This window comes from Agelaius phoeniceus, chromosome 2, assembly GCF_051311805.1.
Source record: "Agelaius phoeniceus isolate bAgePho1 chromosome 2, bAgePho1.hap1, whole genome shotgun sequence".
NCBI classification, from domain to species: Eukaryota; Metazoa; Chordata; class Aves; order Passeriformes; family Icteridae; genus Agelaius; species Agelaius phoeniceus.
Genome location: NC_135266.1, coordinates 25,043,076 through 25,059,431, shown reverse-complemented (window position 1 = coordinate 25,059,431; position 16,356 = coordinate 25,043,076). Strand labels below are relative to the sequence as shown.

Below are 16,356 nucleotides of genomic sequence, written 5' to 3'. Positions count from 1 at the left end.
GGGTTTACTTACTTTCCTGAGGTAAAACTGAGAGTGGTAAGCAAGTACATAAAATCTGCCCTCATTTTCCCAATCTAGATAGGAAGCAACTCACAGGGAGCTTCTTGTCAGTGGCACCTGACTGCTTCTCTACTGTGGTATTTTCACATTTTCAGCTTTTCCAACCTATGCAGTTAGTTTTGTTCAACTACCTCTTTTTTCTTTCATATTTGGCAACTTGAAATTCAAGGTCATTCAGTCAATAAGGAGCATGAAAAACATTTCAAAGTTGGTAGTTTTGCAACAGATATTTTCATGAACTCTAGTGAGCATCTTACAGCATCAGTTTTTGATTTTCAGTGGGAAAATCAAAAAAAAGTGGGAAGTGGCAGGAGGCACTCGCCAAACTTCATGTGCTGGATGATGAGGGTAACAGCTGGAGGGAGCCCCATGGGAAGCTGTGTCTCAGGGGATGGCTTGTTTGTCCTCAGATCATCAGGTTGCCATTGGGTTATTGTAATGGAAAGCAGATCATGAGCAGCTCATGGTCAGGCCATGGGAGTATAACCATAACAGTCCCCATGGCATGGTGGCCCCAGGATCATCTGACTTCCATGGAGACATCAGGACTTCTGCTGTAAACAGCAATGTTCCTTGCCTCCCACCTACACTGTGACTTTCCTGCCACCTCTCCCTCCACTCAGACGTGGAGTCAAGCTTGAGGAATGCAATGGGAATGGGAATGGGAACTGGTGGCTGGCTGTGTGGAGGGAAGGCAGAGGACTGAAAAATCTTATGAGGTTTGTGATAGCAGAACAAGCACATGACCTGCCACCACATCTCTTGCCTGACCTATTCTTAGAGATGGGTGGATGGAAAAGGCTGAGTCACTGTCTCAGCTGCAGAAGACCAAGCTGTACAGAAGGAGCTTGCCAGCCAGGGCTCCAAGCCATACAGGATAGGAGCCCTGCCCTATTTCTCAGTGCTCTTTGTGGCAGGTGGCTAATCCCCTCCACCCCATCTCCTTTCCTCTGCCTCATTCCTCACTAGTTCCTGGAATGAAGAACAGACTGTCAGCCACAACATAATGCCAGGAATTCTAAACAGTTGCCTTTCAGCAGGGATTTCAGGTTTTGCAGGCATGGCTCCTTCTTGCTCTAGTGGAAATCATCTAGAATCACGGAATTATTGAATCATTTAGGTTGGAAAAGATCTCTAAAATCATCAAATGTCTGTATCCCATGCATGTATGTGGTATCTTTTCATCATTCTGATCTGATCAGCTTGTCATGGCCGTCAGATTCCTTGGCCCTCATCTTTTGAGATAGGTGCCTGCTACATATCACAACAAGGCATTCACAACAAACCATTTCTTCAAATCTGCAAGCCTGTGAGAAAGTAAGATGAAATACCAACAACTTTTTCCTGAAAAAGAATAATGGTTTTAGCACTCTTAGCAGTCTAGTGCAAGTCCACCTATAGCAAAATATATAGCATTGAACTTGTACCATCAAGAACAATTTACAGGAAAAAATGTTACTTACACGGCTTCCTTTTTCAGGGAAACACTGACATCCTCCACTGCAGTCTCTGCCTCCACATGGTCCTGTGTATTTCTTTCCACCCTGCAAACCAGAACACACATAACACAAAAGTTAAAAGATATCAGCTAGAATATCTGAAACAACACGATCAGCTTTGATTAGCAGACCTGCTGGGAACTGCTAAAGCAAAGACCAGGATCAGATCGAGGATTTACAGCTGAAACCTCTTTAATATATGCTTAGAAACAACCATGAGTGGCTGTCCAGTTCTTGGAGATCAGCATCAAGAAATATAATGTTACTTCATTTATTTCCCTCCACATTTTCAAAACACTGCAGCTTGATGTTGAGCAGTATCTCACGTATCTTTTTGACACATGCAATAGATATCACATCACAGAAGTGCAGCTGCTTGAATTCTTTAGGGACATGGACTAAGTCCTAGGTCACAATGCAGCACATCCTTCTGTGCATGCTCCAAATGGCTGCTGTATTTTGAAATATTTATTGGTGGACATAAAGAAAGATGTAGGTATCATGTTCAAAATCATGAGCCAAACTCCTGCTTTCTCCTCTTCTATGGCTACCTATTCTGGAGGAACAAAAAATTTGCCAGCAGTCAACCACTGTGATTTAGAAGTCACTCCCAGCCTAAGTAAATGTCTTCAGTTATATCTCTCCTGCCTGACCACAACCACATTGGCATGGACCACAAATATATGGATCACAAAATATGCACTGCTCCACAGAAATCCTTGGACAGACTTCAGTAGGCAGGCAAACTCAGATTATATTCCATGCAAGTGCCTGCACAGAATGTAGCAGCCACAGCCAGTCTTGTTCAGAAACCTGAACAGCAAAGATGCTGTGGTATGACTTTTATAAATGTAACTTAATAATTAGGAATGTTGTGAAGACCTGCCTGCAGCCCACTGGAACCCCCTGAAAATGACCCAGCAGCTAGTAAGTAATCTGGGAAAGAAGGAAGGGATTTCTCATCACTATTTCTGAACCTGACTTGGCCCACAGTCAATAATTAATACAGTCAGAAGAAATAGAGAGAAGGACTAAGTCTAGTGGCTACAGGAAACTCGAATCTCTCATTCAGGGCATTTCACATGCACTGCTCCTCACATGAAACCTCAAGGCAACCCAGCTGTAGGGAGCAGAGTCAGGCTCCATCTCACTTGCTCTCCTCTTGGCTAAAGCAAATGGTGCCTTCACTTTTCTGCCTCCTTCAGAGCTTGAGCTCATAATCTCTTGAAAGGGAGGTGAAGGGGACATAAACAAGGCTCCAAAACAGGATGGGTGCTCTGAACTGCTGTGCTGTTTCATAAATAGACAGTAATGCTGCTATTCCTGCCTCTAGGGCTGACTAAAGGAGCTAAAACAGAGCGGGGACCAAAGCTGCCATGGGGCTCTAAGCAATCCTCTACTCAACGCCTGAGGTTTTTCAGTCACATTTCTCTGGTATCCATTTCTGCCTTCACACTACCTGAAAACACAGCTCTGGGATTTGGATATCTCCCTGGCAGTCAAATTAATAAAAGGTATGGAGCAGGCACCAAGCACTATCTAAGTCCTGCTTTGGTCATGTTTGTACATCAGACTCTTAATCTTATGATACACAGAAATACAAAGTTCCCAAAACAAGTTTTTATGCTTGTCATGAGAAGGTTCATGTCTGTATCTAAAGTACTTTTATATACTAAAGCACTTTTGTTTCAGCTTTATATTGAGGAGGTAGGGTTTTCATACTGAACAAAGCAGTCCACCAAACTGAAACCATGCCCTGACCTAGGTTAGTTGTTTTATTCAGGAAATTATTTCATGGATGTAGCAGAATTCTGTGTCATGTCATGAGTTCTGATTTATGTTTAAGCTATTGTTTAGAGGAAATATTAAATCAAGATAATTTTATAAACTCCAGCAGTTTGCTCAGGTTGGTCCATTTTTGAGTCAAATAAACCTCACAATTTCCATGGAGTTGATTTCTTATTAACCTATTTGCAGATGAAATGTGCACCTTTTTCTCAGTATCCTTCATTTAATGGAGTTTCCCCCACAGTTACTTCTCTGAAATTGAGTATAGTTCTATTAATTTTTAGGGATGCCATGCAGATGAATGGCCTGTGTGATCATACTCCTCTGGAGGATGTGGATATACTTTAAGGAGAACTGTGCTATGTAGTGCTGCCATTGGGAACAATCAATTCTGAACTTTTAGAATCTGTTTTTCTCAGAGTTGTAAACAACAGCATATCCCAGCCTAAGAGTAACAGACAGATACAGTAATTTGATCATGTGGGTTCTCAGTTTTGCCTACTGAGAAAAAAATAATGAGAACAATAAGTTTATTTCTTTAAATAGCATAGTGGCTCTAAATTTGGTAAACTGTTGTCAAGGAGAAAATAGAAAATGAATCAGAACTATGTTAAGATATTTGTGCACTTGTAAGAAAAAAATGGAGGAGGCTGCTAATGCTTATTTCAAATGGAAGTTCAAGGTCTATTGTTTGTGTACTATCCACCATCCAATATTTTAATTTGCATGCTGTAACAATACCAGCAGCTAATATGGGGACACAATTGTTTTCTTCCACAATTTTAGGAAGCTTTTTTTTTTTTTCATTATTTTTTCATTTTGTATCCTTTTATGCACACAGATTCTGCAGATAATGAAAAGAAAAATCTGGAAGATTCTCCAAGGGTAGGGAACATAATGGGAAAGCATTTGAGACCAGCAGTAAGATACCTCATCTTGATTATACTTGGGCTTTCTTTATTACCTAATTTCCACCTCTTCACTTTTCAACTGCTCGTGGAATGACTCTGGGAACTTTTAGTCACATGCAGCATTTTCTACTATCTTCCACTATTACAATATCTACAATATTTATAATTTTTTTAAGGTTGCTGCGCTGTTTGAGCTTACATTACTGGGAATTACAGTCTAAAACAGTATGGTTTACAAGCTTGTTAACATTCAAAAGTAAGTCTGTTAAGGATTCTTGTAGAACTTTGCTAAAAACAACTATACCCATGGACCCACAATTGAAATGAAGGGAAATCAAATGGACATATATCAGTCAATAATTAGAATGCAAAAACCTGAAAGTTTCAAATTTAGCAATGGACAATGTACTTTGAAGTCCTCAACTATTTGTGTCCTGAGGAAAACAGATTTCTGGGAACATAACACTAATGGTGATAACCCTATGTGGTTGTTTTGAACTGAGCAGGAGCCTTTTTGGTCAGTGGCAAGAACAGTCACATCTAGGACATCCTTCATCCCATCCTTACACTGGAATTTAAAACTGATGGACTGTGTCTCTCCCAGAAAGGTCCTACTGCTTCCTCTCAACCACAAAGGTGGGTGGAGGTAGCTTCCACAGAGAGATCCACCCCCTGTAGAAAGTGTAAGGATGGGGAAATGGATCTCCTGACTAGCTCAGTATGCACTTAAATGAAGACAAGTGTACCAGAATGATATTCTAGGATTTGTGTAGTCTGGAAGAACTGGCCTTCAAGTATGAAGGTGTCTGCTGAGAAGCCTTTCAGCTGCAAGTCTTTCTCATGTTTTGGATGATGTATAATCACACCAATTTCTAAGAAGTCCAGAGTTTAGCCAGAGTCTAGAAATGGGGTTTATAGGATCTAATTTAAGATTTATGCAATATAGGCACAACATCCAGCTGCTGTTTTAGATCACCCAGAGACTCTCATCAGATCTATTTCAGATACCACACCTAAATCTCATCATAGGAGGGTAAGGGGATTAGAGATGTAGCATAGGGTAACTGGCTGAGATGTGTCTACAGAGCAGATGTCCAGCTAACATGAGATGAATCCTGTGCTAAGTGCCCAAGTCTCACTCTCACAGGAAGCTACACATCCTTTGATGGGAACACTGAGTGTGAAGAACTTTATTTAAGAGCAGACATATGTGCAAACAAAAAATGAGCTATGCCATTGCACTGGTGTGCAAGCTCTCTGTGCATAAGGTGAGGTGCTGCTTAATTAGAATTAGGCTAGAGAATCAAGAGTAAAGTATGGCAATTCTGTCCAGAAATGTGTAACATTAATGTTCCCAATGAGACCCACAGGGTCAGAATGCAGGCCTTGGAGGCAACGCTGTCTCATTCAGCCAACCGTAATGGTAATACCATATTAGAGAAAATATTGCCTAGGTAATAGTGTCAGAAAAAGTAACTTTTGAGTGTAAAAAATATGGGACCAATGAGGGAAAAGAAATTAAGAGTAGGTTGTTTATCTGGGAGGAGTACAGGCAGGGAAATAGTAGTGCGGGGGTGGGAAAAACTTGGGGGAAAAAAAAAAAAGGTGAAGAGGGCATCAAATTAGGTGAAGAATGAAAGTGGTGAGGATGTACTAAGAGCAAGGGCTGGGACATCTGCAGGCAGCAGTGATGTTGACTTGTGAGCACAAGCCCACTGGGGGCCCCCATGGGGAGAGACCACAGGTCTCTTGACCAGGTATGTCCCTGTGGGAAGGTGGGGTAAAAAGGGATAAGCTTGTAAGGAAGGATAGACTTACTCCTGAATGCCAACTGCAGGAGCAGAGGCAGTGGAATTCCAACTTAATAGCCCTTTTGTGTAATTTATCAGATTTTTTACAGTGATTTTGTACAAATTATAATAACAAGAAGATATAGAATTGTAATTCACTGTTTCTTGCAGTGATGTGGTTGTGAATAATTACTAATAACAACAGTGATAAGTTGCTTTGCCAAATAAAGAAATGCTAAGTTTTTAGAGGTGTTTTCTTTAATCAGCAAATCTTAAGTTACATCTAACACCGCTCAGGTCACACTGTTCAAAGCTAAGCATCTCCAGAGCTGGCTTACCCAGCCACTGGGCTGGGATGAATATATTCATCATGTTCAAGGAACATGAACACTGCTCAAACAAAAGCAAGAGAAAACATGTAAGTAAGTGCCACCTATGTTTGTAAAGCTTGCATATTTGCCTAGTGTAAATATTTCTCATTTTTATGTATAGCAAGCATACAATGTGTGTGTCCCAGCACAAAAATTTTTCTGCCCTCTTGCTTTCTCATAATTTTTTTGTCTCCAAACAATATTATTTCTCTATTTACACATCTTCAGCCAAAAAAAGACAACTTAAATGCAGTTTCTTTCAGCCAAGCTCTTAAAAAACACAGAAATACATATGCACTTTTCTTTAAACTTTTCCACACGTTAATGATTTATTTGTTGCTAATCTTGGCCACATTTGGATAGCTGTCATTTCTGTGTGCCCATTCAAGTACCTCCACTTCAAGGGCTGGTATTCTAACAAAAAACAAAAGCAACCAGAGACAGACCTCAAAGTACAGTTCTATGAGTACAGAAAGGCCAGGAAATATAAGCCATTTCCTTACATACAGCTCAAAAAATAATTACGGAAATTATAATGAAAATATTGCAACTTGCAATCAAAGACTCCATACACCGACATCTTCTTTGATAACGTTTTGTACATTGTAGTTGTGCATTAACCTCTGTGCTGACAAGCCCCATTCTGTTCACCCAAGTTTCACCAAGGCATGTTTTAGAAGTTTGAGGAGCTTGCAGAAGCACTGAGCTAGGACTGAGGTGCTGACATACTGAGTGCCCCTGCAGTGCGGCAATGCACAGCACACTCGAACAGCACATTCAGATGCTTCCAGTGAGGCTTCAGCCTGGAAGTCCCGAGGGAATTCCTGGCATGCCTGAGAGTCAGCCTCTGTGTCAGTGCCAGGGAGACCAGACCAGGCCACACCTCCAGTACGAACCTCTGCTTTCACATTTGACCTTCAGCTGTTGATACCGACATTAATTTCAAATTTGGTTTATACAGCCCTGACATAGAAACATTATTTTTTTGCTTCCTTCAAAAGAAAGAAGAAAAAATAAAGTAGGAGTATGACAGAGTACTCCTGCTGCTGATCATCACCAGACAGAGAAGAACTTCATCGGATTCAAATGTGACAGCACAGTTGTCTTTGCTCAAACCAAACATTTTACTCCTTTAAGAGCTGAAAACATTTGTTGCCTGTTACCAAACTTATTTCTCTAGAAATATGTATAAACAACCACTCAAAACGAATATTGAGAATGCTGTCAGTGGAGAAGGCCTGGATTGCCCAGGAACAGGCCTGGTCTCTCCTCAGAGCTACAATGTCAAAGTTGCAATCAGCCATCGGAAACCGCCTGCTAACAGTCCCGCTAGTGCATGGCACAGTAAGACCACTGTGAAGACCTTAATTGTCCAGGGAAAGGGAGAGATAATTGGCACAGGCAGAGAGGAAGGAAAAGATGTGGGTGTGGATCCTCTCTCCAACTGTTCTGAGAATTATTTCACTAAGAACTAATTCTTTCTTTCATATTTGAATGAGAGCCAGAACCTTTTCCAGACTGGATACATGGCAACTAGAATAATTTAGTGCGTGACCTCAAAATCTTATGAATGTTTACACTTCCTACCAAAAGTAGGGGGAGCCATGTATTTACATATCCTTCAATGAAAAAACTCTGGAGGAGGAAATTGGTCCCAGGAAGAACACAAAAAGATACTTTCCACCATCTGTATGAAGAGAGCTGGTCTCCTAACCACTGCCTAATGGGGTCCTCCCAATGCAATGAGAAGAGCTGTACTTGTGGCAATCAATTATTTATTATAAACTGGTGTGAAGTTTCAAATGCCCTCTCCCTCTCAGGTGGTGTATCAAGAAAACTGGGAAGCAGGATGCCTAGAAAGCAAGGGGCTTGCTTCAGCTCTGAGTCCTGATGGGCGTGGGAATGGCAACAAAGGAGAAGTAACCAAAAGCACTACTCCTCCCAGGGTCTGGGATGCCTTTGTTTGATGTCTGGGGTGAGGAAAGGAAGGGCAAGAATTTAAAGTCTCCAATGCTGAGAAGACCCTAACAGACAGAAACTGGTCTTCACAAGGGTGTCTTAGCAAGTATGTTGAAACCAGAGATGCGAAGCATGAATTCTGTATCTCAGAAATGAAGCTATAAAAGACTTTCCTCTTATGGACTTGCTTGTTACTCTTGATTATATGAACCTCCTGGCATGCAGCCTTGATTTGAAGGCTGCATAGTTTCATTTCAAAGTGAAACTTCACAGCTCCACATGTTCACTTTATTTGAGGTACTATTTACTGTCCCCCTTCAGATTATAAAGTTCTCTTGTTGCCATCTGGAGACACTGCTTTGGAACAATGGCAGAAGCCAGACATGATACAGTGTGAACTTATCCATCACATTTCCATAAAACCATTTCTAATTTTGTGGCTTTCATCCAAACACATATTTACCCAGAAAACCAGATGAAATCCAGAAAGAGCAGCTGTGATATAGTAGGCATTAAAAAAAAAAAAAGGTCTTTAAGAGGCCAGGCAAAGAGAAATGCTTAAAAGCTGCTTACATATAAAGCACAGATATTTGAATAACTCTCCAGGGGTCTTGCCTAGTTGTCCAACATGAGTTTGTTTGCGAATGGCACATTTTGAAGCAAGCAGCATATGTTGTGACACGGTTTTCTGTCAAGAAGTGTGAGAATGGAAGTCTCATATTTTACAGGTAATGAAGTTTAATTCAGCCATATTTTTCCTTTTTTTTTCTGTCACAAGGTGATTAGACATTATGCTACAAAAGAGGAATATAAGATAGGAGAACCCAGTTAAAACCTTTTAAAATTACAAACAATTTAAAAAGTCACCTCTATAGAAAAATATAGTACTCCTGCTTATTTTTGAAGAATCTTTAATGCCATTGGAAAGGAATCCTAAAAAGCTGCCCCAGGTCTCTGCATGAAAGTGCTCCAGCTTTCAGAAGCTAATGAAGGAGGGATAAGATGCAAAAGGCTTTTTCTGGAACAAAATTGCATCCAGAAAAGGAAGAAAAATATCATCTGACTTCTCTATTTGAGCCTGCCTAAAGAAATGACAAATTTTGTCTTAGTCATCAGCTGAGGCTTGAATATATGGTAGCAGGACACAGGTGATACTGCAGGAAAATGAAGCTCTTTGAAGAGTGTGCAACCATGGTTAAAAATGTCTCTTACGTCTTACAAAGGGGCAAATAGTAAGCTGCCATGAAGTGATACCTATGGCCCACAATTACTACAAAAGGAGAATAAAAGTGTTGCTCTGTTTTACCAAGGCCAGAATTGGGTTTGCCTGCAGAAAAAAATACCCCACAGGTATGAGCCTAGTAAGATTTTGAAGCTGCAAATGTATTAATAAAGGTAAGCAAAGATACCTACATTAATTATTACTATTAGTTAAGGCAAGCCCATTGGCTTCCTTAATTATAATGAGAACTCAGACACCTCCTGAATATGTAGATGCCTAAATTTAGGGGACTTCATGTGATCTGGTTCTTTGTTCAAATAGGATTTTTTAGCTAAATTTGAGAGAAAGGTACAGGATGCAGCAGTAACTACTGTAAAATTTACCTTACCATATTGGTAAGATAAAATCTGGTATCCTATTAAACTTGACCCCATCTTTGCAAAGCCATACTTTTGGAGATGTGTATTCTTTCACTATTATCTTTTCTTATGAGACAGCAGACTCTCATCTAACATGCAAGATGACAATTCTCATCTAAAAGGATGGTGGTCTTTGACTAAGATGCCTCTCTGAGACATCTTAACGTGAGTCCTTGTTCTCAACACCCCACCCCTAGGAATTAAATGCATCTCCACAGAAGCTACTTAGGTCATTTAAAAACCAGTATTACAGAAGTCAGAAGTGTTTTCTAGTTATCAGCAATGAAAAAAGTCCTTTGACTTAATTCTGTGATTTTATTGTGACTTGCCAAAGTAGACGTAATCACTTGTTAGGGACACTGAAAAGCACAGATTGTTTCTCTTTTAATTTTTAATTTTTATTCTAGTATTTTATTTATGCAAACCACTGTGCATTTTGTATTTGATCTGCCCAGAGATTATGCAAGGTGCAAGTTAGTGAACTGTGTGATCTTGATATGTGCAGTTACACTGGAATATTTTCCATAAAGGAATGATGTTAAAGCCTATCAACTCCTAATCTGAATTTGGCTTTTGTGCAATATCTTATATGACTAGAATAAAACCTCCTTTCCCATCCCTAAGAACAGAAAGACATTTGTTCACATACTAGTAGCATAATAATGAACCACAGCATTCACTCATTAGAGTAGCAATTCTATATTTAACTACTTCTGGTTTCCGAAGTCTAGTCATTTTCAGTTTTGGAAAGACATCCAAATAATGATATCATTTGCTTGAAACAATAGAAAGTCTGGATACTAGTCTATATATGGAGATTTTTTTTTAGTCTATTTATAAACCACGCCAGTTATTTGACCTGTCTAGTTTACTCACCTACGTAAATTGGCAGACTCAGGAAACTTAAGAACATATTATTCTTTGTGACTGGTAAGCCTTAAAGGTTGCTAATTATACTTTAGATAGGCAACCAGTATTTCTGAGAACTCATCTGTGCCTATTACACTAAGAACAAATCAGCCAGCCAATGTAGGAAAGATTTTCTTACTTTTGAACCAGCAGCAGTGCAATGGCATTACTCTGCTCGTGGGGAGGGGACTGACAGAAACCAGCTGTACAGCTGTTCACATGGCTGCAGCATCTGGACTTTCTTCAGTGCACTGCAATTGTGCCAGGGCTTCCCAAAATGTGAGCATAACCACTGAGATTTTATTCCTGTTTCATGTTGTCTGTAATAACTTGTGTCTGAACTGCTTTTATCAAATGAATTTGTTAACTTTGTTTTGCTCTGATAACTGTTTACAGACATGGTTCTGTTTACAGTCATGGTTCAGACATGGTTCAGACATGCTGATCTGGTTCTGAAGTGAATACTTAAGAGATCTTGGGAGTTCTTTTTTCCCTTGGGAGGGATGAAGTTGGCGATGGTTTTCAATGGCCTTTTAAAATCTTCTTGTGCCTGCAGAATCAGATATAATAAAGAAAGCAAGAAAGCTGAATTTAAATTCTTCCTGCAGAATTATATAAATCACAATTAGAAATATCTACCAAGAAGTGGAAGTATGGAATTACCCCTGACAGCATGATTTGGAAGGAATGGATTTGCACAGGTTTATCAGTGATGGCACAGATTGGCTGACACTGCATTTATCAAACCTGTTGATGGGTAAGTCCAGTCCACTATAACCTTTACAGCCCTGGCTCAATTTTCAGAGTTGGCTGTTAGACAAATGACAGTAGTGGAAATATAAATTGTGGAAATTTGCTATGCAATTTTTCAGAACTGCTTCATGGGACTGGACTGGTATTTCCTTAAAAGTAAGAAGAATGGGTAAGAGATTTGCAAACTGGAAAAAGAATTACATTTGATGATACAAGGGTTTACTGCTAACTGCTTGGTCAGATGCTTCACCCACCATTTCCTTTCTATTTCAGTCAAGAAAAAGCCCATGAGAACTAGCTTTCTTACTGACCCATTTTACTTTCCACTTTTGATTGCAAAACTTAACCTCCTCCCTGAGCCTTACTGGAGCCTCTGCTCCAAGGTGATCTGTGTTGCTGCTGGCAAAAGCCTTGGATACGGGTTTAGCAAATAAAGAAGCTACAGTAGAGGATCTGACATATCAGGGCTATATACAGACATCTGTGGAAGTTTTCCTATTTGCAATGAGGTTTAGAAAAGGTAATCTAACAGAAGAAAGTATTCAGTATAAAAAGACCAATGCGCCTCTTGTGGATATAAAATCTGGTAGTCAACTACCATTGATAATCTCTTTTCTCACCTATATACTTTTGATTTCATTAAATGTCTTAAAACATTTGTTCATAAAACTCACATGATATCTTTCTTTCTTCTGCCAAAGAGCTCCTTTAGTTACTTACCTAGTTAGGGGTCAAAATCTATATCTCAATATAATGTATTTGTATCTGTAGATTACAAAATCAGAAACCTGGAATGGCTGAATTGTTACCCTGAATCCTAAAAAAATAAATGACAGTTTATTCTTTGGCTATTTCTTCATCCTGCCTATCTGTTTCCACATAATTTTAATGGGAAGAGTGGCAAGGTTTGTTTGTTTTATTGGGGTTTTTTTGGGTTTTGTTTTTGGAAGGGGGGAATAGGGGAGGTTTCACTTTCTTCCAAATATCCTCTTGACTATACAAGAACATTACCACAGCCATACTATGAAACATTGGCTCAGGATATGGTAATATGGAAATTGCATTTATTTACTCAATGAAGAAAAGGGTTCATCTTTCCCACATTACCACTGACTTGTGACTTGAAGCATGCTCTGGTTCAGTTTGGCAGCTGAGCTGATTTCTGCAATGTTGCAGAACTGGGTTAAATGCACTTTCCCAGAGTTTGATGAGTCACTGGTTCAGCTTGGTCTAGGACCCAGATCTTCCTGCTTTCCGGTCCACTTCCCTGCCCAACAGACAAACACTGTCTGCATTGCTGCAATTGTTGCTCAGCCTCCACACCAAAAATGCTCTTATCATAGTACAAACAACTAACATACTGAGATTATAAACAACCAAATATCGAGCTCTCAACTGACTTAAGGGATGTCATTTGGCTTCTCTTTCACATCCCTTTTCATGACATGCTTGTTATTTTGCAAACAGATCTACAAAATTCAGAAATGCTCATGTCTTGGCAGTAAAAAGTAGAAAATAGACAAGAAAAAAGTTAAGTAATGCATTTTTAGCTCACTGAATGCAGTGATATGATCTTGACTCATGATATGAGCTTCACTCTTAGAAGAGGTGGAACAAATCCCAGAGTGCTCATCAAGCTCAAAGGTTTTAGAAACTGGTAACTGATGCTTTATTCAGAACATGTTTCTGTATGGGCTGTACACACCACCTAACCCAGGAAGAACAGCCTTGAATTTGAAATCCAGAGGCAACCAGAAGACTGGATGCATCTATACAGCTTTGCTATAAGCAGCTTTCTGTGAAACTCCTCATAGGTGATGCCAGCTCAACATAATGATATTGAGAAAGAATGCCCAAAGACTAAGAATGGATCTTAGAAAAACTTTATCAGCAATGGTGTGGAAATAACCTGGGGCTGCAATGTTCATGTTCAATAAAACAACAACCATGAATCTAAGCTCTATGTCTTTGCTTGCCTCCTTGGAACCTCACAGATTGTATCTCATGCCTCTGTTCAGAACAGATCTTCAGATTAAAGATCAGTAATGAGACTGTTGGTCTCTTGAGTAGGTACCATCTTATTATGGCACTGGTCTGGCTTCTCTAAGATCTGAAACACCAAAACCCAGTGGCTTTCCTCTGACATAAGATGCAAGACTCTGCTAAACTTCAAATCAAGTAGAGGAAAACAGTTCTCCCCATGGAGATTAAGGAATCAAACCTCTAGTGAATCATTACCATACATATGGCTCAACCACTATAAAGACTGTTCTCCAGGGACCCTTTGCTCTACCACAAAAACCACAGCTTCACTTTCAGGCATCAGAAGGTAAAGAAAAATCACATATTTGTCTTGTCTTTCTTTTCTGTGATCATGGAGAAGTCAGTATCTACACTATATTTTGTAAGCAGAATAGATCTCAAACACATTAAGCTTCTAGAAGGACTCTACTACATATTCCCTCCTGGAAGAATCAATCTTTCACCATGTACTTTTATAAACTCAATGCTTCATCTGCTGAAAGCCTGGCAAAACAGTTTCATTGCTACCTCTTCACTAGATCCTTCCTTCTGTGTTCTGTTTTTCCAACGTCTAAGAAATTATTCCAGGCAGGTCTTCTTCATGAAAAGGCAACAGTACTGACACATGCTGGATCAGTACTGAGGTCCTGAGTCTGGTCACACTCTGTCAGCAACATCTATTGTTCACAGAGATGAATCTCACCAAGCATGCATTTGAGGGGCTAAATTCTGTTTGGTGCCTGCAAGCTGCATAACTAGAACTTCATTTCTCCATCTAACAAGCTGAGCAATAATCCACAAAAAATTCCCATTCTCTGTTTATACTACTTAACTTGTAGTCTTCCCTTTTGTATCTTGAAAAGTAAGAAGAGGGTTTCTCTAGTCACCAGACACTGGGATCTGTTTTACTGAATTGGAAAGCTGGTAAAACAAGTCTTGGGGGCAGTTACTACAAACCCTCCAAACCTTATCCATTTTATTTCCTTAGTGTGTACTTACACACACACAAGTGTAATTAATTTTCCATCTGTGAAATATAATAACTTTTCTTCTGGTTTCTTGTCTTTTCTGTTTTTCCTGATGAATTGGTTTCCACTCAGCCAAAAGCTTCTCAGTAGCAGGAGATCCCAGATAAGTTGCTAACTTGGTTTCAGTTTTATTGATGCTACTCAAGTACAATCTTTTAGCACAGTTGGACCATTTCTCTACAGTTCTCAGGGTGCTACACCATTCACACAGTGTCCACTAATGAACATTTATTCTGACACTCTGATAATTCAAGCATAATATTTCAGTTTCCCTGGACCTTTGTGACTGCTGCCCATTACCTTCCTTAATCATTGACACACTCTTTCCTTCTCTCTGTACAACACTTAGGTCACCAGATCATTTGGTCAACTCCCTAAAGTAGGTTACAGTCACACTAACATTAAGCCTTATTTTGTGGCATTAGTGATTCCTGCTGCCACTGCTACACAGAACACTGGCTTTAGTACCTTAGGGGAGTGCTTGCTCCTGTTGGTGCTCCTGTGCTTGCTTATTATACACAAGCCAGATTTTGAGTCTAGGTCACCACTGATGCTGCAAGGCAAGGGACTGAAAATATGGGCATGACAAAAAGAATCTTTGAAGATCTTAACATGGTAATAATGAAGACCCTTTATGGATTTCTCTTCTCCTATTTACTGAGAAAGATGAAGGGTATCTATAGTAACACATTTCTCATAAGTTCTTGTGACATTTCAATGCCTTGCTTTTTCTTATTCATCCCCAAAAAATCTCCCACTGCAAATACCCAGTTAGCCTCAACTCTGTTGTCCCACTAAATCCAACTGTATCCCTTAATCATGGAAATCCAGCCTCTTCTTGCTTAATGAAGAACTTCCTTACCATCATAAAATGTGATGTTCTTGCCTGTGAATTCCTGCAACAAGGTGAATTAGGATCCCAAGCAAGTAAGTTTTTTCTGGTTCTGCTGTTTTTATTATATTTAGGTAAGTAAGAAAACATGATTTCTTGTGTTTTCCTCATTGAGCCACATCAATAATATAAAAATCATGTAAAAAGCTACTCTTAAAACCTCACAATAACAAACCCCTCATCCTCCATACAAATATACTTCTTTAACTCTTACAGTCCCAAAGCCCAGTCTGTTTTTCTTTGTAAAAAAACACAACAAATTTGACTATTATCCCCCCATGGTAACAGTCTAACTCTCCAGGGATCTCTTTCTAGCAACAAGGGACCTACATGAAACATGACTGAAGACAAGAGTTTATGCCAGATGCTTAAAGAGCAATAGGAAACATTACACAAACAATTATCTGGTTTTGTACTTTGACCAAACATACAAGTTATTAGCCACCTCTGTTCCATATCTCGTCTTTTTTAAACTATTCTGTTCTTTCAGGAAGAGAGCAGTACAATGCTGATGTACTTTGCAGTGTCTATTTTGCTGGCAACAGCTGGCATAGCTGGCAAAAGTGAGGTTAACTTCTCACTTCCTCCGCTCCCCACCACCCCCCATCCTAGGAACACAGGAGGGAAAACGGAATTGTTCTTCTGAATTGCACATCCGTCAGCCTCCTCCTGGGAAGAGACAGCTATTTCTTATCTTGGCTGTTTTACATCACTGAAATGTGAAGGGAGAATC

The 16,356-nt window shown here is 39.7% G+C and overlaps 1 protein-coding gene across 2 annotated transcripts in view; it reads right to left on the bottom strand.

The window, feature by feature from the left end:
* COL4A2 (collagen type IV alpha 2 chain) overlaps positions 1 to 16,356 on the bottom strand; it is a 142,306-nt gene that overhangs the window by 99,249 nt on the left and 26,701 nt on the right. For both annotated transcript variants that reach the window (XM_077173309.1, XM_077173310.1), the window contains exon 4: positions 1,524 to 1,604. In XM_077173309.1, the coding sequence (XP_077029424.1) occupies positions 1,524 to 1,604 (81 nt within the window). The remainder of the gene's footprint in view (positions 1 to 1,523; positions 1,605 to 16,356) is intronic.